This window comes from Salvelinus sp. IW2-2015, linkage group LG15 (assembly GCF_002910315.2).
Source record: "Salvelinus sp. IW2-2015 linkage group LG15, ASM291031v2, whole genome shotgun sequence".
Classification (NCBI taxonomy): Eukaryota; Metazoa; Chordata; class Actinopteri; order Salmoniformes; family Salmonidae; genus Salvelinus; species Salvelinus sp. IW2-2015.
In genome coordinates, this window is record NC_036855.1 from 60,346,620 (window position 1) to 60,373,852 (window position 27,233).

Below are 27,233 nucleotides of genomic sequence, written 5' to 3' on the forward strand. Positions count from 1 at the left end.
GTGTCAAAGGAGTGAGGAAGATTTTTCTCTCTATGGGGATTGTGTGTGTGTTTTTTTCTCACAAAATGCCAGCTATTGTTGCTGTGGGGGCGGGGGTGCTCATTCTGGAAGTGGGTTACTCTTTTGAATCGTAGATGGAGCAGACCTTTACTGACAAGTTGCTGAAATACCAGCCCCTTGTGTCACGTCTGAACAGCCTTGGCTATCATTGCAAACGTTGTATGTACTCTCTGCTATGTACATAGGCTGACAGTATGTGGGCTTCAGATTGCAGACCTGCGTAGGACAAAGGCAAAGCAGCTAGCGAGGTACTGCTCTGTGTCAGCTGTCATGGGCAGCGGGGCTGTATGGAGAAGAATGTGCTTCTGTATCCATAAATGTCCATATATACATGACATATTAAATGTTTGAATCCTTCGAYTATAATGTGTAATTCAAATAATATTATTTAAAATATATGTGTGTGTTTGCGCAAGAGAAAAGGTCCGAAGCACACACCAGAGTGCATAAGGAGGGTGAGTTTACCTGTGGCCACAGCTGCGCTGCTTGGCTGGCTGCTGCTGCTGCCATCTACATACAGCTCGTCCTCTGCCTCTGTGGACGAGGGTGAGGATGACTCGCTGGTCAGCTCCTCACTGGAGCTGCTGGTGCTGTGGAGCAGCGCGTACTTCCTGCGAGCGATTACCTCCCGCTTCTTCCTCTGGAGAAGAAGGCGCTCTTTCTGCTTCTGAGTCCGCTGGATGCCGCCGGGCCCAGGCTTCACAAACCGCTTCCTATGCAGTGGCCGCCGCCCGCTCAGACACGGCCGCTTCAGCAGCACCGGCTCCACCTCCAACCGTGCCCACTTATGAGAGCGGCTTCCCCGAGTCCGACCCAGAATGGTGCGCAGACCCACCCCTGTCCCGCCCCCTGTGGTGGAGACCGGCGCCTGCTGTGGGGGCTGCGGTCCCCCTGCTGCTCCTGTCCCTCCAGCCTCAACCTCTTCCTCTGAGCTCAGAGTGTCTGAATCCCCGAAGCGCAGGCTGGAGGAGGGAGAGGAGGCACAGTCACTGAATGAGGACTCTGGGTTGCGTTCGTCCTCGCTGCGRCGCTCCAAGAGATCTGGCTGGTGGCGCTGAAGGGGAAGAGAGCCCTCACTGACACGACCCTCCTTCAGGGAGCAGTCCGAAGGCCCTGGCTGTTGGCTCTTGCGCTTTTTGCGTCCGGGCAGGCCCCTGTCTGGGTCTCTGCGGGCCCCTGTGTGGCTTAGAGGCCGGTGCCTAGTCTCGGCACACAGCTGTGCAAACTCGCTGCCTGCCTTGCCGATCACCTCCATGTTGGCAGGGAAGCTCTTGGCTGTCTCCATGGGCTCTGGGTTGGCCAGCGGACCCTTCAGGTGCTCCTGTCTGCCCTGGGCCTCAGAGGGCACCTCGCTCTTCATGCTGCCTGGTCCACGCAGACGCAATGCCAACTAAACTTCCACTAGCTCCTATAGGTCCATTGGCGGGCCCGCAACTAACCTAGTTCTGTGAAACAAGAGAAGATAAACGTTAGACACGCTGAAAAATAATGATTGCACTTTGTTAATGGAGGCAATTTATAAAACAGAAAGATGGGCTAAATGTATTATGATAATAATTACATGCTGTGGTAATATAGAGGCGCTCGCTATCTCGTCGTGTACGAGGAGAAAAGCAAAAACAGTGCACCATGGTTTGTTTGTGAGAGCAAATTAATTGAGGCCTTGGGCTGAGTCAGTTGTGTAGCATTTGTTGTATTATCCACTCTTGGCAGTGCATGACTCAGACTGGGTGGTAATCTGGGACTAATCTCAGTATGTTCGCTAGGCTTGATGCTGTAATGAAGGAAACTGATAAGCAAAGTAAGGTCATGCAGCCTGGCAATATGGAAAAGGTGGAAACAAACACTGGAGCATATCTTTTACCAGCTCAATTCTATATTGTAGAGTGATAAAACCATGGAAAGGCTGCGTGGGGAGATTAGGAGACATTTTCATAATGGCATTACCGGAACAGAATTGACTGGAGAACTCGCTTATCTATAGCTTCAGAAGGTACCAGGCTACAAGCAACCAATGCTAAGCATGCATCCCTTTGATATAGATCTTGTAAATAAAAACAAGCATGCTGGCATCAAAACACTAGCCTAACGCAAACTCTTACCAAGATGGAAGATTCTAGGCCTTCATATAGGCCTAATCGCACCGCTTTCCTCCTATCCATCCACCCTCACCATTTATCATGCTTTCCCTCTCCATCCCTCACCGTTTATCTCACATCCTCCTTTCCTAAAATTGTCTAATCTAATCACACCGTTTCTACTTCAAAATAAGCCTTTCAGCAAGGGTAGGACAGAGTAAAATGTATTCTGCTTCAATGCAGTCACCTCAAGTCCTTTGAATTATGAAAGCAGCCATCTGTTTAAAAAGGCACGTTGGCTCAGTTCATTAGCCTACTTCTTAGTGTGGTATAACGTGCACAACCAGCTGGCAGTGTGGTGTTGTTCTATACTTGATCCACCAGTAAACACCTCAAAACTGAGATTCAGAATAAAATCCTACTTTATGAGATGTGTTTTATTTATAAGACACAAGTGAGCTGAATTGGACATTGTTAGCTATTCTTTAGAAGCCTTATAATGGTTGGCCTAATGAAGCCGTACTGATTAAACAGTAATGTGTGAAGACATACTAATTGCCATTCTCCAGCCTGCAATATCCTGTGTATTGACACAAGGCTCAGTATGAAAACAATGAACTCTATGGTATAAAGCCTTGTTCACACTACAGGCCTTAATGCTCAAATCTGTTTTGTTTTTCAAAACCGCTTTGGAATACTGACTGTCCAAACAGCAAGTTACAAGTAATCAAATTGGATGTGTGGGAGTTTAGTCAAAATTATTTAGCTGACATGGCTACGCTAGTTGTCATTGTAACGACAGGTGTGGGCGCAGTAGTGTAGGCTGATAGAAAGCAGGAGCACCACCAATCACTCAGAAGTTATGAAGCAAGCTAAGGTGACAACAATGGCTGTCATGGACGTTTCCCAGTCGCTAAAAAATGTATAAATGCATCATGTAATAAGACATTAAGCCTCGAGGATAAGATGAGCCAACTTTCAAAACGAGTCCTTTTTGGCTAGCCACAGCAGTCAACTAGCTAGCCGTTTAGCTTTCTAGCACATTCACTAGTTTGTGTGTGGGGTAGGGGCATTTATTTATAATAATGACAATTACAACAATACTGAATGAACAACGAACACTTTTAATTTAACTTAATATATATTACATAAAAATCTATTTAGTCTCCAAAAAATTATGAAACGTGTTCAATTTGGTTTAAATACTGCAAAAACACAGTGTTGGAGAAGAAAGTAAAAGTGCAATATGTGCCATTTAAAAAAGCTAACGTTTTAGTTCCTTACTAAGAACATACAGTTGAAGTCGGAAGTTTACATACACCTTAGCCAAATACATTAAAACTCAATTCTTCACAATTCCTGACATTTAATCCTAGTAAAAATTACCTGTCTTAGGTCAGTTAGGATCACCATTTTATTTTAAGAATGTGAAATGTCAGAATTAGAGTAGAGAAAATTATTTCAGCTTTTATTTCTTTCATCACATTCCCAGTGGGTCAGAAGTTTACATACACTCAAATTAGTATTTGGTAGCATTGCCTTTACATTGTTTAACTTGGGTCAAACGTTTCGGGTAGAGCTTCCCACAATAAGTTGGGTGACTTTTGGCCCACTCCTCCTGACAGAGCTGATGTAACAGTCAGGTTGTAGACCTCCTTGCTCACACACGCTTTTTCAGTTCTGCCCACAAATGTTCTATAGGATTGAGGTCAGGGCTTTGTGATGGTTACTCCAATACCTAGACTTTGTTGTCCTTAAGCCATTTTTTATTGTCATTGTTCATTTGGAAGACCCATTTGCGACAAAGCTTCAACTTCCTGAATGATGTCTTGAGATGTTGCTTCAATATATCCAGATAATTTTCCTCCCTCATGATGCCATCTATTTTGTGAAGTGCACCAGTCCCTCCTGCAGCAAAGCACCCCCACAACATGATGCTGCCACTCCCGTGCTTCACGGTTTGGATGGTGTTCTTCGGCTTGCAAACATCCCCCGTTTTCCTCCAAACATAACAATGGTCATTATGGCCAAACAGTTCTATTTGTTTCATCAGACCAGAGGACATTTCTCCAAAAAGAACAATCTTTGTCCCCATGTRCAGTTGCAAACCGTAGTCTGGCTTTTTTTAAATTGCATTTTGGAGCAGTGGCTTCTTCCTTGATGAGCGGCCTTTCAGGTTATGTCGATATAGAATTTGTTTTACTGTGGATATAGATACTTTGTACCTGTTTCCTCCAGCATCTTCACATGGTCCTTTGCTGTTGTTCTGGGATTGACTTGCACTTTTCGCACCAAAGTCCGTTCATCTCTAGGAGACAGAACGTGTCGCCTTCCTGAGCGGTATGACGGCTGCATGGTCCCATGGTGTTTATACTTGCATACTATTGTTTGTACAAATGAATGTGGTACCATCAGGTGTTTGGAAATTGCTCCCAAGGATGAACCAGACTTGAGATCTACAAAAAAAAATCTGAGGTCTTGGCTGATTTCTTTTGATTTTCCCATGATGTTAAGCAAAGAGGCACTAAGTTTGAAGGTAGGCCTTGAAATACATCCACACATCCACAGTTACACCTCCAATAGACTCAAATGATGTCAATTAGCCTATCAGAAGCTTCTAAAGCCATGACATAATTTTCTGGAATTTTCCAAGCTGTTTAAAGGCACAGTCAACTTAGTGTATGTAAACTTCTGACCCACTGGAATTGTGATGCAATGAATTATAAGTGAAATAATCTGTCTGTAAACAATTCTTGGGAAAATGACTTGTGTCATGCACAAAGTAGATGTCCTAACYGACTTGCCAAAACTATAGTTTGTTAACAAGAAATTGTGGAGAGGATGAAAAACTAGTTTTAATGACTCCAACCTCAGTGTATGTAAACTTCTGACTTCAACTGTATGAAAGCTGGTGGTTCTTTTTAACATGAGTCTTCAATATTCCCAGTTAAGAAGTTTTAGGTTGTAGTTATTATTTGGACTACTTCTCTCTATATCATTTGTATTTCATAGACCTTTGACTATTGGATGTTCTTGTAGGCACTTAAGTATTRCCAGCCTAATCTCGGGAGTTGATAGGCTTGAAGTCATAAACAGCGCTGTGCTTCAAGCATTGCGAAGTGCTGCTGGCAAACGGAGGAAAGTGCGGTTTGAATGAATGCTTACGAGCCTGCTGCTGCCTACCACCGCTCAGACAGACTGCTCTATCAAATCATAGACTTAATTATAATAAACACACAGAAATAYGAGCCTTTGGTCATTAATATGGTCAAATCCGTAAACTATCATTTCGAAAACAAAACGTTTATTCTTTCAGTGAAATACGGAACCGTTACGTATTTTATCGAACGGGTGGCAACCCTCAGTCTAAATATTGCTGTTACATTGCACAACCAATGTTATGTCATAATTATGTAMAATTCTGGYAAATGAATTATGGTCTTTGTTAGGAAGAAATAGTCTTCACACAGTTCGCAACGAGCCAGGCGACCCAAACTGCTGCATATACCCTGACTCTGCTTACAATGAACGCAAGAGAAGTGACACAATTTCAGGCACCGCATTGATGCAACGCAGGACAAGCTAGTTAACCTAGTAATATCATCAACCATGTGTAGTTAACTAGTGATTATGTTAACATTGATTGTTTTTTTATAAGATAAGTTTAATGCTAGCTAGCAACTTACCATGACTYCTTGCTGCCTGCACTTGCATAACAGGTGTTCAGCCTGCCACGCAGTCTCCTCGTGGATTGCAATATAATCGGCATCCAAAAATGCAGATTACCGATTGTTATGAAAACTTTAAAAATCGGCCCTAATTAAATTGGCCAGTCCGATTAAACCGGTCGACCTCTAGTGTGTGGTTGTCAATCTAACATGTTCTATCTAATCTAACTGTCAGAGTAGCTAGCAAGCAACAAGATATGCCAAATAGCAGTCTAAAAACCTGTTGAGGGCACATAAATCAGATTTGACCCTTCAGACAAGTCGCAAGGCCAGGAATCAGATTTGTATCTGCTTTCAAACCATGTAGGGTGGTTTCAAATGTGGCTTGTAATATCAGATTCCATGTCCTTTTTGGCTGTTCAGACTGCAGGAAAAGGACATTTGCATCAGATATGCAAAAAAAAAAGAAGGGATTTGAGTCACTTCAAACTGCCAATGTGAACACGGCTTTAGTGGCATAGGCTCTAAGAATGCACACATTAATGTAAGTGAAGGTTCTGTTCTGTCTAATCATCAAACACATGAATTTACTGTTAGTCGGGCCCCATAAAATCCGTGATGCGGAGAATGATGGCGGAATCACCGAATCCAGACATTAAAACGGAATTCAACAATATTCAAAAACATATTGAACTTCGTAGGGAATCAAGTAAATGTACTGAAAAGTAATACATTTGCCTAAGTTTATCATAAGACACGAACAGAATGCATCAGTGATTTCTATTTCCTGCAACTTTCTGAAGAGGCAATGAGAATGCCCGTCTGTGTGAGGTGCGAGAGTCTGCCAGTTTGTGTAGCCGTTAGCGATGATGCTAATTCAAACCTGTCTTCTGATGGAAAAGCTCTCCCAAACTTTCTCAATTAACGTTAACTACAAAGTAGCCTAAGCTTACCTGCCAGAATGATATCGTGAGTATTTGTTTAGCAAACTCTACCATCATGTCTGCTATAATAACAGCATTCTCTTGCTTGCTGCTCACTTGAATTAAAGTGTRACTACACTCCAAAATAKAAAATATCTTAGATTCTTCCCAGACCTAAAGAATTGTCTTCTGGTGTGGTTTAAGCATTTTTGTGGACTTAGAAAAACAAAATTGGATGTTCTATTAAAACGTGTTGTTTTGAGAGCGAAAACCAAACAAAAACAGGAACATTTCAGAAACCTGGGAAAACTAAAGAGAAAACAATGAGAGAGAAACAAATTGGGCAAAAATGTAAACAGATTTTATAGGGCTCTACGGTAGCACATCTCAGGCAAAGAGAAATTAAAGCACCCAGCAACAGTGGTCAGTTGAATTCCATTCGTTGACCCTGAGATCTTGATGTTACACAACACGACGTGAGCATGCAGCACTATTAGCTTATTTAGTGATCATAAAGTGTGTTAAAATCTGCACCAGGAAAGTAGTGCRGAGTGTAATTTGGTGTGTGAGCATACACTAGAATGCAAACCGACTGGGTGCCTGGGGTGGAAGCCACTTCCCCCACCCATTGTTTGGACAAGAGTGATTCTAGAGTTATGGATGTTACATTTTCATGGAAAACCACAAATTTAAAATGTCTCACAGAATGGACAAAATATAAATTAAAAGTTTGATGTATTTGTCTATAGTACCCTTTCGGGGGAGTGTATACAATATTGGCATGTTGGTTTCACTTTAAAAGGACAACATGACTTTCTCAGGTTGACATGCCGCTGGAATTCTCCATATGCATATTAAACCCCATTGACCCATGAGTAGGTAGAAGCCTGCAGGAAACATAAGGATTGTGTGGGTGCTTGTCTTCAAACAGCAGCTGAACCCTGAGCGGGTCAATCACTAGGGATCATCACAGTAGGTAGGTAAGCATTCAAATCCTGCATTTACCAAATATAAACTGAGCAGACCTTCCAGCCAAAGAAAGCACAGGTTAGTGTAGAAACYCTGCCATGTAGGCTGGCTGAGGACTGAAGTCAGATTTAATGCCGGTAGGGCTGGAATCCAAACTGACAAGTTTCCTCACGAATCCTCCACAGCTCGAGGATTCGTGTAGCCCTGAGTTGACTACCATTAAAACACGATATCCACCTCACAAACTAGACAACAGGAGAAGGTATCTGGCCAGGAGCCCTCAATGTGTAGCCTAGCCTACTAAAGCAAACTAACATTGACAGTAGCACTGAACAAATACCTGATACAGTATTCATGAAAACACTCATGTATCATGTCTGTGTTTCCATCTCATGAGCAAAGAGAAAATAGAAGATGCCGCAGGTGGAGACTTCTGGGAACTGGGGCGTTCTGAGATGCCCCCTCCCTGGGTTCCGATGTATAACTGCTGCCAGGGAACCAAAGCCCCAAACCACGATCCTCTGGGGCTCCCCCTTTGAGCCACTGATGAGCTCCTGTGCCACAGAGCGAGCAGTGCATGACACTCAGCAACACAGCAGCCTCAGTGGACAGCCACCTTGACAATCAATCCCCCMTGGCACCAAGGTGGAGACATTTCAGAGGAGAGGGCGTTTATGGGTAACTGCTTYAATTCATTCCTTGAGGAGCACAATGCAGACCTATCTTGAGCTTCACAGTACACAGTTCCAGCAATGGCTGCAGAAAAACCAAATCTACCACCTACGCAAGGACACACATAAATTATTAACCTATCCCAAACTTTTACCTAATTTAGCTTTTACTATTTTTAGTGCAGGTTTGTCAATGTGTTCTGTGCAAGGTGTGACTCAAATTGTGAGGTGTATCAGAACTCATTATGCAGTAACTCTACCAGTCAATAATTGTAGAAAACGCCACAGCAGTGCAATGAACTGCAGAACAGGAAGTTACACATTCTTGTCTCTACRAAAGGTAGCCAACATGTTAGCCAAGAAACAAAAAGCGCACAGCTTTGATTAAGCAGGCACAGTACTTCATACATTGCCGCTATGACATGCCCTTCTGAGAAGCTAATATGTCATCCTCATCACAATCACAGGGATTCTTCTATCTAATGTCGTATGACGCAACCAGCACTGCTAACATTGACAGCATTACATACTGCAAAGGTGACGGAAATCCCCTAATGCACTGACAAGAACGGCCATTTGTATAAACACATTATGCATTCAAAGAAGGAACACCTAGACAACCTTTGAGTGATTAAGCATCGGTTTCCTATTAGCATATGGTACTATAGGACTAGATCCTTGATAATTTTAGGACATGGCAGAACACCGTTAGAATTATATGAGCTAGAAATAAACTTAATTGTAGCTACACACATTCCCTTGTAACTATGGCAGCTTCTAAAACCCACTGGATGCCTTATTGCAGAGCAGTGGCACAGTTATAGAATGATAATAGTGTGGCCCATTTCAGCATTCCCCCTCAGCATGGTTTTTTTGTGTCAGTTTTCGTTTGACTTGATAAAAACAGTGATATGACTGTTCATCAGAAGTAATCACGTCTGTTCTGCCCACAGAATTGTAGTAGTATTGAAATAGGCCTACATCATGGCACTATTATCTCAAGCCTGTATTTGAGATGTCCAAGCTTTTTCTTATAATAGCTCGCCTAATTTCAGTTTGTGACAAAATAAGCAAGTATAGTGTAGAGAATCATTGTACCATCTAAACCGGTGAAATATATGTTCCATAACCAAACATCTCGTATTTTCAGCTCCTTGAAGCTGGTGTACAAAACCGAAAGTAAAAGACGCAAAAGCTAACTTTAATAACGTAAGCATAGAAATAGAACATAGAACAGAGCTACCGCTTCCAATGCCCCGTTTCCACTGGCACTTGAAATTTGGTCCAGATTCGACCTGGGTCGAGGGAAACCCGGGCCAGCGCAGCCTAATTTCACAACTGGCGCCAGCTCGATTCGAATTCGGGTTGGTGACGCCATTACTATGCAACCACCAAGCGGTTCACTACTGGATGCGGATACGTTTAGCTAGCTTGTCTGGGCTTGTTGCTGTTAGCTAGCACATGGACAAGCAGTACTGCAGTAGCTATACATAACACAAATTACCATAATAGCTGGGTCCTTTATTCATTATTACACTACACAAACTTTTATGAGAACTGTCAGCCCTCAAATGCTAGCTACCTAACCTTAGCTAGCAAATCCGAGTAGAAACAAGCTAGATAACGTAAGCTAGCAGGAATTTTTGCTAGCCAGGTCGTATTGAAAGCTAGCTAGCTAATAGCCAATACCATGGGAAGCAAGGTAGGAATTATTAGTTATGCTAACAACGACGCCAACAAGCTAAATACATGGTTGGCTGGCACGAGTATAGGGTAACGTTTGTTACAGCATGGTGAGGGCGAATTAAATTATTCAACATCTTGTTCGCAAGCAACATCAGCGAAGCCAGCTGCAGTCACATATTGGCTACCTAGCAACATGACATAATTTATCATTTCTGGGGGGTGGAAATGCAATTTGAGCTAGCCCACCAAGGCCAGGCCAGCCTGGGTTGACTTCAAAGTGCCAATGGAAACGGGGATTTAGTGTTTCTTTCAATGAGAATGACAGATCTGTAACTCATATTTCTATGTGAAATTGTTCGGGTTGCCCAACAAGTTACATATTGCAGCTTTAAATCAATCCAGTGATGTGTTATTGTTCTTCAAATTGTGACTATGAGATGGGTTGTCTTCTATCATAGATAGAGTGGCATCAACGCAAAAGTAATGGCATCAACATCGTGAACACAAACCAAAACATGTAATGAGGGAATAATTATTGGTGCTTCTTATACTGGAACAGTACAGAGAATTTAGGGCAGGATAATTAACGATTGACTGGTCCCAAGTGTACACATCAAGTTTCCTAACAATAAGTCATTCGGTTGACAATGTTCTCCTTCATGCGATTTAAAAAAATATATAATAATCATTGACAGTATTTGCCTAATGTTTTCTGGCTTGTACTAGGCCTCAATCTGAGATATTTCCTCATTTTGGTCTATGGCTCTTTAGGTACGTAACCATACTAATTGTACAAGCCTGTCTATGTATTTAATCTTTATACATAATGCATCAAGATTACAACCAAAGCCATACCACAATTCAAATGACCGCTGCAAATGTCTTCAGCATTTAGTTTTCTTCTCTAGCAATATTAACGTAAATCAACAAACCTAACACGCTACCAGGCTGATTTGACAGCGCAGTTCCATTACTTGAAAAGAATGTGATGAACATTCATCATCATCCTCCTCTCTGATGTGTCTGCCACAGATACAAAACATTTTGATGTTGCCCAACGTTATCCAGCACTAGTAAGSTAACGTTTAATTTAGTCAGTTATACGTGTAATTGTCTTATTTGGTTAACTTAACGTTCTCTACTTGGGTTACGTCCGAGTTCATCGTAAAATGTAATAAAGAAATGGTTATAGCTACATGGCCTTGGCTAACTAGTTTACTTAGTTAGCAAGATGGAAGAGCTGCAAAGCTTCACAATCAAATGTTGGGTTTCTAATGAACTCGCTGATAAGATCATATTTGCTAATAACAAATGTAGCTAGCTATCTAACTCGTTAACGTTARCTAGCCAACCCCAAAATGGCTCACAACAAGACATTTTAGCTACTACCGTACCACGCTAACATTAACTACTGAATMTTCAGAGCAAACAATAGCTTGCTAGTTAGCTACAGTACGCTGGCTACTGTCTGGTCGTGTTAGCCAGCTAACGTTGAGAGAAAAACAAAGACAGTTATCTAGCTAGCTATATTGACTCAACACATACCTGTACTCTCTTGAAAGTGGGCTTCTGTGTTATTTCGTGGCTCCCTTTGAATTGCATATGTCCTGGRTGAACTTAAATAAGGGACACAAGTAAATCGCGATCGAACGACAGTCACCGGGTAGTGAAACTGACAACAGGAACAAAATCGAAGTGGGCCCGTGGCAATACCAACGTCGTTACAAATCAGCGCCTGGCTAAAGACCCGAGAGAAAAATACTTGATATTTTTCCTGGCTCTATGTGGCATATTAACACGCTACGCAATACATACTGTTTTTTCTACGATAAAACACACATTCTATTTGCCATCAGGGCCCTCGATGAAGTCCCCATTCCTGCCTCTTCGAGGCGACCACTGTTGTTTACCCAGGTCGACTCGTCCGTTTACTCTCGCTGGCACCTAGGTTGGGTTGCTGGACTTGTGTGAAGCTAGCCACAATAAGGATTAGCCACAAAGGTGCCTGGTATTTGCGATTCGCCTTCAAAATAAATGTCCCCCATTGAAACACGCAAATGGATACAAATAGTGGAATAATGCCATATATGGAATATATCCTGCTAAACAAGGCTGGAATGTTGTTCATTAAATCTAACAAAAGACAACTAGTTAATTTGACCAAAACAAATTGAAGTCGCACTGTGAATGTATTCGATTTCAGAACTGCGTTGGTGACATTCGTATATGCCCTGTACAGCCTTATCTATTGATGTTGGGTCCATGAAATGGGGTATCAGCCTACTCGTGACACCCACAGAACACAACTGTGAAAAGTCTACACAAATATGAGTGTTTTAGCACTTATTTCGGGACTTTGACACCGGTGTGAACTGACACACATTAGCTCACCAGTCAACCTACTATGTGTATTTACATTCATATTGAAATGTACAGCCTTACCCATGGATCTTGTGTCCATGAAATTCTACGTCGCAAATATTTCTGTAAACTCTTCAGCGTTGTGTTCTGTGGGTGTCACTGAGTAGGCTGATACCCCATTTCATGGAGCCAAGAGCCATAGTTAAGGGCTATAAATCAAATCAAACTTTGTCACATGCACCGAATATTTTTTTCATTTTTTAAATTTAACTAGGCAAGTCAGTTAAGAACAAATTCTTATGTACAATGACGGCATACCGRGGAACAGTGGGTTAACTGCCTTGTTCAGTGGCAGAAAGACAGATTTTTTACCTTGTCAGCTCGGGGTTTCGATCCAATACAACAAGTGTAGACTTTACCGTGAAATGCTTACTTACAAGCCCTTAACCAACAGTGCAGCTCAAGAAGAGTTTAGAAAATATTTACCAAATAAGTAAAAAATAATAAAAAGTAACACAATAACATAACAATAACGATGCTATATACAGGGGGTACCGAGTCAGTGTGCAGGGGTACAGGTTAGAGATCATTTGTACATGTAGGTAGGGGTGAAGTGACTATGCATAGATAATAAAYAGAGTAGCAGCAGTGTACAAAACAAATGGGGGAGCAATGTAATAGTCCTGTAGCCATTTGATTAGTTCTTCAGCAGTCTTATGGCTTGGGGGTAGAAGCTGTTAAGGAGCCTTTTGGTCCTAGACTTGGCACTCTGGTACCGCTTGCCGTGCGGTAGCAGAGAAAACTGTCTATGACTTGGGTGACTGGAGTCTCTGACAATTTTATGGGCTTTCCTCTGACACCACCTATTATATAGGTCCTGGATTGCAGGAAGCTTGGCCCCAGTGATGTACTGGGCCGTACACACTACCCTCTGTCGAGCCTTAAGGTCAGATGCCGAGCAGTTGCCATACCAGGCGGTGATGCAACCGGTCAGGATGCTCTCGATGGTGCAGCTGTAGAATTTTTTGAAGAACTGGGGACCCATGCCAAATCTTTTCAGTCTCGAGGGGGAAAAAGTTTTGTTGTGCCCTCTTCACTACTGTCTTGGTGTGTTTGGACCATGATAGATCGTTGGTGATGTGGACACCAAGGAACTTGAAACTCTCGACCCGCTCCAGTACAGCCCCGTTGATGTTAATGGGGGCCTGTTCGGCCCACCTTTTCCTGTAGTCCACGATCAGCTCCTTTGTCTTGTTCACACTGTACATTGCAATATGCATGTCAATACGCACAATAGGCTGGTTACCTATTGATCTTGGGTCCATGAACTGGGGTATCAGCCTAGTCGTGACACCCACAGAACACAACTCTGAAGAGTTTACACAAATATTAGCGTTGTTGTTCTTCTTGTGGGACTTTAACTGTGGGATATCACCTCACTATACGGCCTATTGTGCGTATTGACATGCATATTGCAATGTACAGTGTGGGGGGGGGGGGGTGATTTCCCACAGTCAAAGTCTTGCAATTAAAGCTACGACGCTAATATTTGTGTGAACTCTTCACAGTTGTGTTCTGTGGGTGTCACTGAGTAGGCTGATACCCCATTGCATGAACCCAAGATGATGATCCATAGGTAAGGGAATACATAGCAATATGAATGTCAATACACAGTAGGTTGACTGGTGATCAAAATCCCGGTATATATAGATATTGGTGATAGTGCACGATAGCTACGTCAATATTGCGAGCCGTGAGGAGTAATGGCGGCTGGTAGAGCTTTTTGAGTTGACGCGACAAATTCAAGATAGAAGAACCATTTAAACCGTTTGCTATTACAGCGGATGAAGGTGCGGGAAAAGCGTGGAGATGTGGGAATGGACAGCAAGGAAGAAAGAAAGCAGTTGAGTGTAGAGGGAAGCTGTGTGGTGAGGAAGACTGGCATCAAGTACAAAAAGAAAAAAACGCAACCGGTAGCAAAACATTTTTACTTGACGAGGATGAATTACCTGCGTCTCAATGATTGAGTCTCTGACGTGATCGTCCTGTCCGGGTTGACGCCCCCCTCGGGTTCGTGCCGTGGGGGAGATCTTCGTGGGCTATACTCAGCCTTGTCTCAGGGTACTAAGTTGGTGGTTGAAGATATCCCTCTGGTGGTGTGAGGGCTGTGCTTTGGCAAAGTGGGTGGGGTTATATCCTGCCTGGTTGGCCCTGTCCGGGGGTATAGTCGGACGGGGCCACAGTGTCTCCTGACCCCTCCTGTCTCAGCCTCCAGTAATTATGCTGCAATAGTTTGTGTCGGGGGGCTAGGGTCAGTCTGTTATATCTGGAGTATTTCTCCTGTCTTATCCGATGTCCTGTGTGAATTTAAGTATGCTCCCTCTAATTCTCTTTCTCTCTTCTCTCGGAGGACCTGAGCCCTAGGACCAAGCCTCAGGACTAACTGGCCTGATGACTCCTTGCTGTCCCCAGTCCACCTGGTCATGCTGCTGCTCCAGTTTCAACTGTTCTGCCTGCGGCTATGGAACCCTGACCTGTTCGCCGGACGTGCTACCTTGCCCCGGACCTGCTGTTTTCAACTCTTTCTCTCTATCGCACCTGCTTTCTCTAACTCTGAATGATCGACTATGAAAAGCCAACTGACATTTACTACTGAAGTGCTGACCTGTTGCACCCTCTACAACTACTGTGATTATTATTATTTGACCCTGCTGGTCATCTATGAACGTTTAAACATCTTGGCCATGTACTGTTATAATCTCCACCCGGCACAGCCAGAAGAGGACTGGCCACCCCTCAGAACATGGTTCCTCTCTATGTTTCTTCCTAGGTTCCTGCCTTTCTAGGGAGTTTTTCCTAGCCACCGTGCTTCTACATCTGCATTGCTTGCTGTTTGGGGTTTTAGGCCGGGTTTCTGTATAGCACTTTGGCCTAAAGAGCAGGAACCCAGACTTCACCAAATAAATCAGAAATACAGACAGTGTCATCCTGCAAGAAACATGGTATAGAGGAAATGGACCCACTGGTTGCCCTCTAGGTTACAGGGTAGTCCCATCTACCAAATTACCAGCTGTTACACAGAGATCAGACGTAACCAACTCTATTAAATTAATCAAAACAGTAACATTTTACATTTGGCTAGAAATTCTAAAGGAAATTATCTCAACAGAGTAAAATGTCCTCCTGTGTCCTACCTATATCCATGAAGACAGCTGCTCCATCCTAGAGGGAGAGGTCAATCATTTCCAGGCCCTGGACACATGCTAGTCTGTGGTAACCTAAATGCCTGAACTGGACAAGAACCTGACATTCTCAGCACACAGGGGGACAGACAGCTACCTGAAGGTGACAGTATTCCCTCCCAAATATGCACCCCTAGACACAACTACGACAAAACAACCAACAAAAATGGGTCACAAGTCTTGTAGCTCTGTTGCACGCTGGGTCTGTACATAGTCAATGGTAGGCTTCAAGGGGACTCCTACACTAGGTACACCTACAGCTCATCCCTTGGCTGTAGTACTTTAGATTACTTTATCACAAACCTCAACCTAGAGTCTCAGTCAGACCAATGAGCGTTCACAGTCAGACCAATGACACCCCTATCAGAACAAATCAACATCACAGCCTACTTGAACAGAATAATACTCTATCATGAGGTATCAAAGCCAACCAAACTGCATACTGTTAGGAAGATGGAAGGAAAGAAGAAACCTACCACTATACTATTGGGCAACAACAAATCCAATCCCACTAAGACATCTTCCTGGACAAAACATTTCACTGCAATAGTGAAGCTATAAACTTGACAGTAGAAAGCCTAAACGGTATATTTTACCTTTCATTTTCTCTATCAAGTCTAAAAGTGTCAAGCAGACAACCTAAGAAAATTAACAACAATGACAAATGGTTTGATGAAGAATGCAAAACCCTAAGAAACACATTGAGAAACATATCCAACCAAAAGCACAGAGATCCAGAAAACCACAGCAGAATTAGGACGTTACCCGCTAGTTGTCAAAATCCAGAAAAGAGCTGTTAAATTCTACAACCACCTAAAAGGAAGCAATGCCCACACATTCCACCACAAAGCCCTCACCTAATGAGAGATTAACCCAGAGAAGAGTCCCCTCAGCCAGCTGGTTCTGTTCACAAACACAAACAGACCCCACAGAGCCCCTGGACCACAACACAATTAGACCCAATCAAAAAAGATAACTATTTGACACACTGGAAAGAATCAACAAAAATCCGTACTATATTCTTACTATAACTATTTGCACATTGCTAAAACACTGTACATAGCTGATAATATATAGTAACACTTTAAATCACAGGAGGTTGGTGGCACCTTAATTAGGGAGGATGGGCTCGTGGTAATGACTGGAGCGGCATAGGTGGAACGCTATCAACTACATCAAACACACGGTTTGATGCCATTCCATTTGCTCTGTTCCAGCCATTATTATGAGCCGTCCTCCCCTCAACAGCTTCCACTGTGAAATGTCTTTATCTTTTTAAAACCTTTTTGAATGCAATATTTACTGTTAAATTGGAATCTTTTTGTTGTTGTTGTTTTGTGTCTTCTCACTTTTGTTTATTTTACTTGCTTTGGCAATGGAAATGCATGTTTCCCATGCCAATAAAGCCCATTTGAATTGAAATGATAGGAATAACATGGGTTTCAGTAAGGTTGGGTTCTTAGCATTCATATCCATGGTTATCAACTGTATCGCAGAAATGGAACGTGAATCACAGAAAATATATGTTGGGGTGGCAACTGCAGAGAAGTACTTGGGTGTACAATATTTTGTTGCAGAGGACAAGGTGTGTTGAAAGATAGGGTCCAGTCCTCCCAGGCTGCCAGCCTGGTGTAGGATCAGATAGGGCCAAGTAGTGGAATAGGGGTGAGGTTTTAATGGGTGTAGGGTTAGTTGGTACAGTGATTTTTCTTCCCCTTTGTGTCACAAAGTGTAATGAATTTGCACTCAAGAACAGTAGGTAGAAACAAAGGGCTATATAAGAGAAATAGAYGAATAAGGTGGCAGCATGCACTTTAAACGTTTGTTTGCGGACCGCCATGATATCATAGAAGAAGAAGATAGATTAATAATGAGGCCGTGACCAGCCTCCCACTCCAGTACAGTAGGTGGCAGTGTATGCATATTTCAGTTGGAAGCGATCCGCCAATACACATTTTGAGAATAACTTTGGGGTCATTGCGTGAGCATGCGTGCTTCCCTTCTGCACACACAAGTTTACAACAACACATCCAACAAGGTAAAATGGCGTCGGGTGCCATTTCAACGGAGTCAAAGAAAATAACAGATTTACGAGTTATAGATCTCAAATCTGAACTCAAGCGAAGGAATTTAGATGTCACAGGTGTGAAGAATGTTCTAATTGCCAGGCTGAAACAGGTAACGAACTCAATTTATTTGTACTTGGCGAACGCAAAGCTAACGACCACTAGGCTAGCTAATGTTAGCTACCAAACAGTTGTACGAGTTTGATTGATTGAGGCCGTCCTCAACTGCTGCCAGCTAGATAGCTTAGCTATCCAATTTGTTATGGGATGAATGTCTATCTATGTACAGCTTGCTATTTTCATAGTTGCTAACTAACGTTACTGTTGGATGGTGTCTTGTTTTCCAACTGCGATACTGCGTGCACGCGGCCTGTCTTTGCAGCGTCAGGTTGACAAGGTAGCCCACGGTCCTGCATCGATGCAGTCGATGTGGGGGCGTTGCTAACAAATGTTAGCTGGCCATGACATCTATCGCATATATGTCTCCTTTAGAAAATTTGGTTGGTTTAGGCCCACATCACATCCACACACACATTTCGCAAAATACCTTGATCAGAGTTAACGTTTATAATTCAAATGAAAAATCTAATTTTATTTTTTAATTAAGAACAATAAGAGTTTAGTTTATTTTGTAAATATTATCTTATGTAATTTTTTTATACATATAATTAACTATAATCTGACTTGACAGGAGACGTTGATATGGTGAATCTCATTTAAACCCAGGAAGCAGCCATTCATCAGTTTCTCAAATTGAATCGTGTCAAAATACGTTAGTTACTCATTAAATAAGCCGGTATATAGGTTTCCACTAGATAGCACAGCCATAAAGTCAAAATAGTCTATATCATAAATGATATGATCGTGCTGTTTGTATTGAATGTCACTGTCTGTCATCTTGATTACTCAATTTTCTCTGATCCTGTGCACCTATGTTGTAAACTTTCATTCATAGGCTAGGTTGTAGCAACCTCATGATGGATATAGGGAATATTCAGGTATTATGTAGTAGCCTAAACATAACGATGTTACATTGAGCTGGGTGAATGGAATATGAATGAMAGTCATAAAATATGCTGTAATAGAAATAAGTCCATGCTCATAATTTGTTGTTGTTGCCCTCCATCACCTTAAATGCACCGACCACCACTGATTTAAGTTTAGGCGTAAGGTTAGCAGTGTGGTTAGGGTTAGCTGCTAGGTTTAAAATCAGATTTTAAGACGTTATATTGTAGAAATAGGTGGGGTTTATGACTTTGAGCCTGGGGTAACTAGTGACAACCTGGTATGTAGGCCTAAACAATGCCTCTTCGGCAGCTCCAATGTATTGAGCTGTTGTAGACTTCCGACCTGTTCATAGCAGTAAGGTTAGTGCTATCAGCGATCCTTGTGACGTGAGTGATATACATTGGAAGTGCAGAATAGGCATTTTTTTCAGTTGCTTGTACATTTTTATTTAGACCTTTTTTTGGATGTACATCCTGGCCATGCTGGCAGTAAATGACGATAGTTGCTATTCAAAACTCCATATTTGGTGAGTAATGAACGTATTTTAACTTGATTGAGTCCCACCGTAACGCCCGTGTGCGTTTTGGACTTCGAACCCCTTTTAAACGTAGTGTGTTTGAACTACGTACTTCTGTGTGATTAAGGGGGGCTGAGCTAAAGCGGTGTTTGAGGCAAGGGCGGATCCCGAAGGGGCCCAGGACTGGGTCTTTTTACTAAAATGTCTGTGGAGTCCGAATGGTTTGAGCTATATACTATAATCTTTAAAAAGGTGAGACTCCATGTTTTGCTCTATGACGCTCACAAGCTACATAAGAGTCATTAGAAGGGTATAAGGTTTACTTCTACCTAGAAGAGCGTAGTGACATGGTTTCTATAATACTGTAATAAGCTCACATAGTTGTTGTCACTGACTAGTTGGATATTCATATCACAGTGAGCAAACAATTTCTGTACTTACAGCATTCATATAAATTCATTTTCATCAGGTTTATGCTTTGGCGGACCAATTTTTTCTCTYGAGGTTTGTCAATGAAACTCATGAATGCAACTGTTTTATGTCAAATTGTTTTGTGTTCTACTTGTTGTCCTGAAAAGAAAATGGTCAAACACTTCATTGTGAGGCTAAATATAACGGTGAGACATGCAGCTAAATTAATGTCAGATAAATGACTAGTAATTACAATAGTGTTTTAATTTWWAAAAATCTTTATTATACTTTCTCAGGCCATTGAGGAGGAAGGTGGAGATCCAGAGACCATTGAAATTCCACTCCCAGCAGACACGCCTAATAGAAAAAAAGCTAAAGGTAATTTGACATTCCTAATATTTTTTAATTACTGTTCAATATTTCTGTTTCCAATTTGGATGATATGACTCCATTACTTCTTTAGGAAAGAAAGTGGACTCTGACACTGACAATCCAATGGAAGATGAATCCTTCTCCAAGGAAGATGAATCCTTCTCCAAGGAAGATGAATCCTTCTCCAAGGAAGATGAATCCTTCTCYAAGGAAGATGAATCTCCTACCAAGGAAGATGAATCTCCTACCAAGGAAGATGAATCTCCTACCAAGGAAGATGAATCTCCTACCAAGGAAGATGAATCTCCTACCAAGGAAGATGAATCTCCTACCAAGGAAGATGAATCTCCTACCAAGGAAGATGAATCTCCTACCAAGGAAGATGAATCTCCTACCAAGGAAGATGAATCTCCTACCAAGGAAGATGAATCTCCTACCAAGGAAGAGGAATCTCCTACCAAGAAAGAGGAATCTGCTACCAAGGAAGAGGAATCTGCTACCAAGGAAAACAAATATTTTTCCAAGGTGAGTGTCACATGAATATGTTTACGTTTGTGGTATGTTTGTGTTTACCCCACTCTCACGGTAGACTAGAGATCATTAGGTTACCATACCCAGATCAGATATTGTTTTTAAAATGAAATGCTGGTATTCAGATCGGTTAACCCTGTTTAAGTAAGGCATTAGACTGACACTATCTTTATATGTGTATTTACCTTTCACGTTCGTCTCTTTCAGGAGGGAGACGAGGATGACGTTGAAGAAGGTATGTTTGTGCCCACACCCTATTGAATTGATTACTTTTTGTGGGGGGGGATTTGCAGGTAGCCCCCTTTGCGTGAAGGTAAGAATCTGCTATGCCCCCTCCTTTATGCCTTCCATTTATTTTGTCTGCTGGCTGGATACCCAGCCAGCCATCTATCCAGGACTCATTGTTCATGAATACAACATAGAAGGGACATCCTGTTTGTGGAGGACTTGCTTCTTTTTGTCACAGTACTTTTTTTGAGGATGGGATGTTACCTACTCTTCCAGGCCTGAGATGCAAGAGGGCTCCATCAACCATACAGACTGCATAGTACATTCCCTCAAGATAAAAAGCTCAGGAATCAACAGGCTTCTTTAAGGTGAGGGAAAGGTTTGCACTGAAGAAGGCAAGCTGAGTTAGAGGGAGTTCCAGTGTGTGCTGATGATACCATGGGGGACTCCTGCCCATCGGGGCCCATCCACCTGTAGCACCCCAACTGCAGTACAGATGTCTCAGGCGGAGAGAAGAAATCATCGCTGAGAATGCTCAAAGACCAACCAGGACATGATGTACAGACTAGAGGACACATTTGCTAAGGACTTGAGCCAGTCACTACAGTCACAAGGACGATTAAAGATGACATCAATTTTTTTGTCAACCATCCCAAGTCACTTAAGACAGACTTTTATGCGGGAAAGAAGACATGGGAGATGACCATAAAGACTATGATGGGAGAGCCCTGGGCAGTAGAACGGCCATAAAATGAGACTGAATTTGACCTCTATGGCTTTGGGCACAGATTCTTTTTTTGGTTACGAAAGAAGTTGGACAGATGGCCTTTTCCTTTCATTTGAACAAATGCCCTCTCTTCAAACTGATGAACGGGACTGGAGCTCCTAATGACAGGAGCATTGAAGAGTAACTTCACTGTACAGTACACATAACTGTAAGGATCGCAAAAGAAGTATTGGTGGTGAAAATGACATGAAGATTATTGATCCGCACCATCATTTTTCAATGAGGAATGTATGTTTTGTGTGTTCCTGTGGTCTTCTACCCTTCGATGACCACTAATACTAAACTTGCTTTCTATTCTACTTCCTAGGTCAAGTAACAGACATGTCAATGTTAAACATTGTGTTTTTTTGCCATGTTTTATCCTTATTAAATCCCTCAGATATAACTGATACAGATGATGGTACTCGCGAAAATTCTAAACATCCACCCAGTGAGGACGGCCTCCCAGAAACCGAGGTTGAGGCAGAAGCCGAGGCGGAGGCCGAACAAGTGGAGGAGATCGAAACTGAAGTTGCCGTCTCCGCTAAAGAAGACGAGGACGATAACATATCCGTCACACTCCAGAATGAAGATGCCATCACGCTGGATGTTGATGGTGATGACCTCCTGGAAACAGGTAAACATGTGAAACTTCCAGATTCAGAGGCAGACAAGGGCTGTGACGAGCCAGAGGCCTCTGCTGAGATGAGCCCCAAGGATGCCATGAAGATGGAAGTGGAAGGCCATAAAGATGGTAAGAAGGATGACGGGACGAAGGTTGACTCCTCTAAGAAGGAAAGCAGAGAGGCCTCGAAGAAARCTGAAATGGGWGACAAAGACAAGGATTCTGGGAAGAAAGGCCCCTCGTCTACTGGGGCATCAGGTCAAGGAAAGAGGTTTGTCTTTCTAGCTATGTCAGTTCTTTAAGATACTACTACCAAGTTCCAGCTCACTGTGAACGCAGCATTGTGGGTAGCCTCAAGATTTTTTTTGCTTTTTTTCCTAATGAGAAATGTTCATTGATGTACCTAATGAGCCTCCCATTTGTTGCTTTCATTTGGTTGTTTTTCCTGAAGTTGGGTAATTTGTGTCATTAACCAGGAGCTGAAAACAGATGTTACTTTCACCTTTCCAGCACGTTTGCCTTTTCCAGTTCCCACGTAGGGCTTTTTTAAAGGGGCAGTAGTCCCTGTGATGTCAGTTTGTCAGAAACATATGAAATGATTCGCTGTGAAGTCGAACGCAATACTGAAGATTTCATTGGTCCAGGGAGTAAATTGGCTGAGAACATGACCCATATCACCCGTGGAAAAGCAATGAAAAAGGCCATTATGGGAGTTTTGTCCAAATGCAAGCCTTGCCCGTGGGGATTTAAAAAAAATACATACAGAAAAATAAAGTGTTTTTCTTTTTTTGACAAAAAAAGTTGTTTGCCCTGGTGTACGTCATATTCCGCAGGGGCTTTCATATATTGGCACTCATCTCTTGCTTCTTTTTATTTGTTGTGAAATCTGCTTTGTAGTTCTTCAAAGGACAGAGATGGAAAGGCCACAAAAGATGACAAAGGTAAGCATTTTACAGATGCATTTCTCAAGATGTCACTACTAATGATCAGAYGATGGTCAAGCATAGGCCTTTATGTAGTGCATGTAATCAATGTGCAGTATTGACTGGACAGCCAAAATGGCATTATTTTCTCTAGCGTCAGAACAAACAATTGATCTGTGAATTTTAGTACCACTGGTGTAGTAATGTGCCGTATTACCCAGTTTTCTTCACATATCTAAAAAGTACATTTCTTTGGCATTTTAAAGGTGTCAAATTATTTCATTTTGTCAAAAGCACCTGCATTTTAACATTTAATTCTTACCGGTAAGTAACATTAGGCTCTTATAGATTAGTTTGTACAATGTGTAGACATTTTACATGTAAAAGCCTCTATAGTGCATGTATGTTTTTAAACAACCCTATTTCAGGAAGTATCAGCAGTAGTAGTGCAAGCAGCTCCACTCGAAACATATGGGTGAGCGGCCTGTCCTCCAACACCAAAGCAGCTGATTTGAAAAACCTCTTTGGCAAATATGGGAAGGTAAGCCTAGAGCTTAAAACATCCATAAACGGTTTCTTGTGGTGGGGTACTGGGGTTTGTTGTTTCTTACTGTATGGTTGTCATGGTTTTGCTTTGACTTAATGGAAACAATTTACTGGTTTACTAAGGGAAAGGGGGATACCAAGTCAGTTGAACAACTGAATGCATTCAACTGAAATGTCTTCCGCATTTAACCCAACCCCTCTACAAGCAACATGTAGTTGCTCCGCCTCTAAACAAATTCCTGTCGCCACAGGTTTTCAGTGCAAAAGTGGTTACTAATGCTCGCAGTCCTGGAGCCAAATGTTATGGCTTGGTGACAATGTCTTCCAGTGCAGAGGTGGGAAGGTGCATCTCCCACCTGGACCGCACAGAACTCCACGGCCAGCAGATATCTGTTGAAAGGGTAAGCTGACAAACAGTTGTTTTGCACATTGTTCAGCTAGAATGTTGAGAGCACGATTACAATTTTACAGTACAGAATCTTTTCTCTGACTTCTATCTTTTGTGATGTCATAAAACCTCCAGAACTCTTGACGATTCTAAGATTCCATTTTGAGAGTTTATTTTTTTGCAAAACAACATTGGCTGACATTCTCTTCTGAGCCATTRAGCCAACATGCGCTCTGTAATTTTCATTGTAGGGAGAAACAAGGTTCAAGGTCCTTTTGTTCCTCAATTAATTTAAATTCCATTGCTTCAGAATTGTGACGGAGCCTTTAAATACTGTAACGGAGTATTTGTTGTCTTTTTAGGTTAAAAGTGATCCCTTCAAGAAAGAACCTTCAAAGAAGGAATCAGATGACAAAACCAGCTCCAGCAAATCGAGTGACAAACGTAGTGCGTTGACAAACAAGACTAGCACTAGCAAGTATGTGAGGAAGAAACACAAAATCTGTCTTTTTCAGAAGGGGGACATTTGAAAGAAATGTTCATTTCTGTTTCTGTTCTTTTTTTCCCCMTGAAGAACCCAGCCATCCTCCAAAAAAGAAGAGAAGAAGTCCGACAAGCCATCAGACAAAGACGGCAAGGATTCATCCAAGAAGCAGGAGTCTAAAAGCACAACATCCAGCTCAGGCCCAGATGCCTCCAAGAAAGATGATAAAAAGCATGGTGGAAGTATGTATGCTCCTTCTCAGGTTTTTTATGTATTGTGTTGTAGTGTAGTAAAAATTAAAACCTCTGTCCTGTTTTKTGTAGGGACCAAGAGCCCTGGCAAGATGGTGGTGATTGATCATGCCAAAGGAGACCTGAACAAAGTGAGACCACCATTCAGGAGGGGGAGATTTGACAAGCCGGGTTTCACCACCAACAACAACATGATGCAGCGGAGACCCAGATATTTTATGCCTCCCGAAGAGGTTTGTCGCAGTTTTTTTCCCTATCTGACAAAGTTTGATCATGGAACTTTCTTTTTCAATGTTCACCTCTACATGCTTGTCTTTCCTAGATGGAGATGAATAGAGTTAGAGTTTTCCCCAACAAGGGAGGCAGCAAAGACATCCTCCCCTTTGAGAAGATGAAAGAGCAGAGGTTGCGCGAGCGTATGGTCCGGCTGGAGCGCGTCCGCAGGGCTGTGGAGCTTCGCAGGTCAGCTTGAAACAAACTCCTACTCTAATTGTTGTACTCTGTAGTACTGTGAGGATGCTGGGTACTAATGTTTCTGTGACTTACTGTCCCGTCAGGCGGCGTGAGATAGCGGAGCGGGAACGCCGGGAGCGTGAGCGTATCAGTCTGATTAGGGAGCGGGAGGAGAGGGAGAACCTGCTCCGGGAACGTCAGAGGCTTGAGGTGGAGAGGCAGAAACTGGAGAGGGAGCGCATGGAGAGGGAAAGGCTGGAGAGGGAAAGGATCCGCATAGAGCAGGTGCTTGGACTCAAATCATTAAGGATGTTTAGTCAACTAGGCTGTACCTTAGTTGATTGTTGTAAAAACGACAGGAGTAAGGTGAGTTGTTTACTCATTGTTCATCCTGGTGATCTGTCAACAGCTCCCAGGAGCATTTTGAGCAAACCATTTAGTGGATTGATAATGTAATGCTGACGTTATCTCGCTGTGATGCAGGAGCGGCGTAAAGAGGCGGAGCGTATGGCTCGTGAGCGGGAGGAGCTGAGGAGGCAGCAGGAGCAGCTCCGCTACGAGCAGGAGAAGAGAAACAACCTGAAGAGAGGCCGCGATGTGGACCACAGGTACACAAGGCCACACTGTAGTTGGGGATGGGATGTTTGTCTGGGGTTTGTTCTGTGTAGTTGAGGCTCTGATCGTGGACAACCAGCTTCCACCATTATGTCCATGACGTTGCAGGATAGGTTACAGTACTGCTTTGTCGTTGTCCCTGCACACAGACTTGTCTCCCATACTATCCTGGTATGTCTGCATGCTACGGCAGACAGGGATGCTTGGTCTCAGACATGACCAGCAGATGTCAATTTGACCATCAACTGAAAAGTGAAAGATACAATTTGGTATCATATCTGACCAAGCTCAAAAAGTGGTATTCCACACCAGTTTACTTGTCGCGCAGTTAAAGCATATTCTCCATTGAATGTTTCAGCCGGAGGGATGATCCCTACTGGAATGGAAACAAGAAGATCCAGCCAGAGTCTGAGGGCCGTGTCAACCAGGGCTCGGACTACAACCGCCAGCAGAACCGCTTTACTGAGTTCAGCCCCCGGGAGAGAGGCAGAGGCTTCCCCGAGGCTGCAGCCGTGGAGCCCAACACCATTGAGAGGTAGGCCCTATTATTTATAAGTGCTTTTTGTAAATAAAGCAACCTGGACCTAAAACGGCAAAGAGCAAGCTACACACAGCCCACATAGCAGTTTAGCATGTCTATCCCCCTCCAGTAACATTCAGCTCTTGACAGAATCTGACAATCCATTTTGGGTGTGGGGGGTTTTCAGACGTAACCGCTTCAACAGTGAGCCTGAGGCCAAGAAGTCCCGCCCCGCTGCTCGCAGGGACAGCTCTGGGTTTGAGCGCTACACCAAGAACTTTGAGACTGTCCGCAGGGCCGAGCCTCCTCCAACTCCACGCGCAGACATCCGTGACACAGACCGCAGAGAGATCCGGGACAGGGATGAGCGCCGGGCCGCGCCCATGCCTGAGCGCCGGGCCGCGCCCATGCCTGAGCGCCGGGCCGCGCCCATGCCTGAGCGCCGGGCGTAGATCCTAACTAGTTGTGCACGGCAAGGTAGATACAGACCATCGTGTCAAAATGAGAATGACCAGTAGCCATCCAGTCCAGTGTTAATCACCTGCTATTCACAATATATCGATACTCTAAATATACATGATATCACTATTTACATTGAGCTACTCACCCTCATTTCCCCTTACACCTCATGTCCTTATGTTTTACATTCATAGGCGACAGCAAATTGTCAATAACTTAGCAATCTCCCCCTCTATCCCAGCATTCTTCATTGTCTTTTGTCTGCTTTCAGTGTTGTGTCGTACGCGAGCGGCAGATTGTGTTTGACTGGTGAGCTTTAAGTTGTTCGTACCTCGCCAGTGTAAGTAGAAGTGGCATTGGTCGGGTCTGGTAGCCGCTCAAGCGACGTGTCTATTGCGCTTTGATCTAGCGC

General features: G+C 43.0%; 2 protein-coding genes across 2 annotated transcripts; one reads left to right on the plus strand and one right to left on the minus strand.

The window, feature by feature from the left end:
* Positions 1–263: 263 nt before the first annotated feature.
* LOC111974436 (E3 ubiquitin-protein ligase Arkadia-like) lies at positions 264–11,690 on the minus strand. The gene is made up of 3 exons (XM_024002149.2): positions 11,601–11,690; positions 526–1,505; positions 264–343 (listed from the first exon to the last, which is right to left on the minus strand). Exons 2-3 carry the CDS (start codon positions 1,418–1,420, stop codon positions 264–266), a joined length of 975 nt encoding a protein of 324 aa, XP_023857917.1. The 5' UTR covers positions 1,421–1,505; positions 11,601–11,690.
* A 5,962-nt stretch (positions 11,691–17,652) lies between these two features.
* Positions 17,653–26,814, plus strand: LOC111974437 (SAFB-like transcription modulator). Its single transcript, XM_024002150.2, has 16 exons — positions 17,653–17,836; positions 19,957–20,038; positions 20,124–20,557; positions 20,771–20,798; positions 21,958–22,453; positions 23,080–23,123; positions 23,534–23,646; positions 23,903–24,052; positions 24,402–24,517; positions 24,614–24,765; positions 24,847–25,007; positions 25,097–25,236; positions 25,332–25,512; positions 25,711–25,835; positions 26,201–26,377; positions 26,550–26,814. The coding sequence occupies exons 1-16, from the start codon at positions 17,702–17,704 to the stop codon at positions 26,812–26,814; spliced, it is 2,799 nt and encodes a 932-aa protein (XP_023857918.1). The 5' UTR covers positions 17,653–17,701.
* The last annotated feature ends 419 nt before the right edge of the window (positions 26,815–27,233 follow it).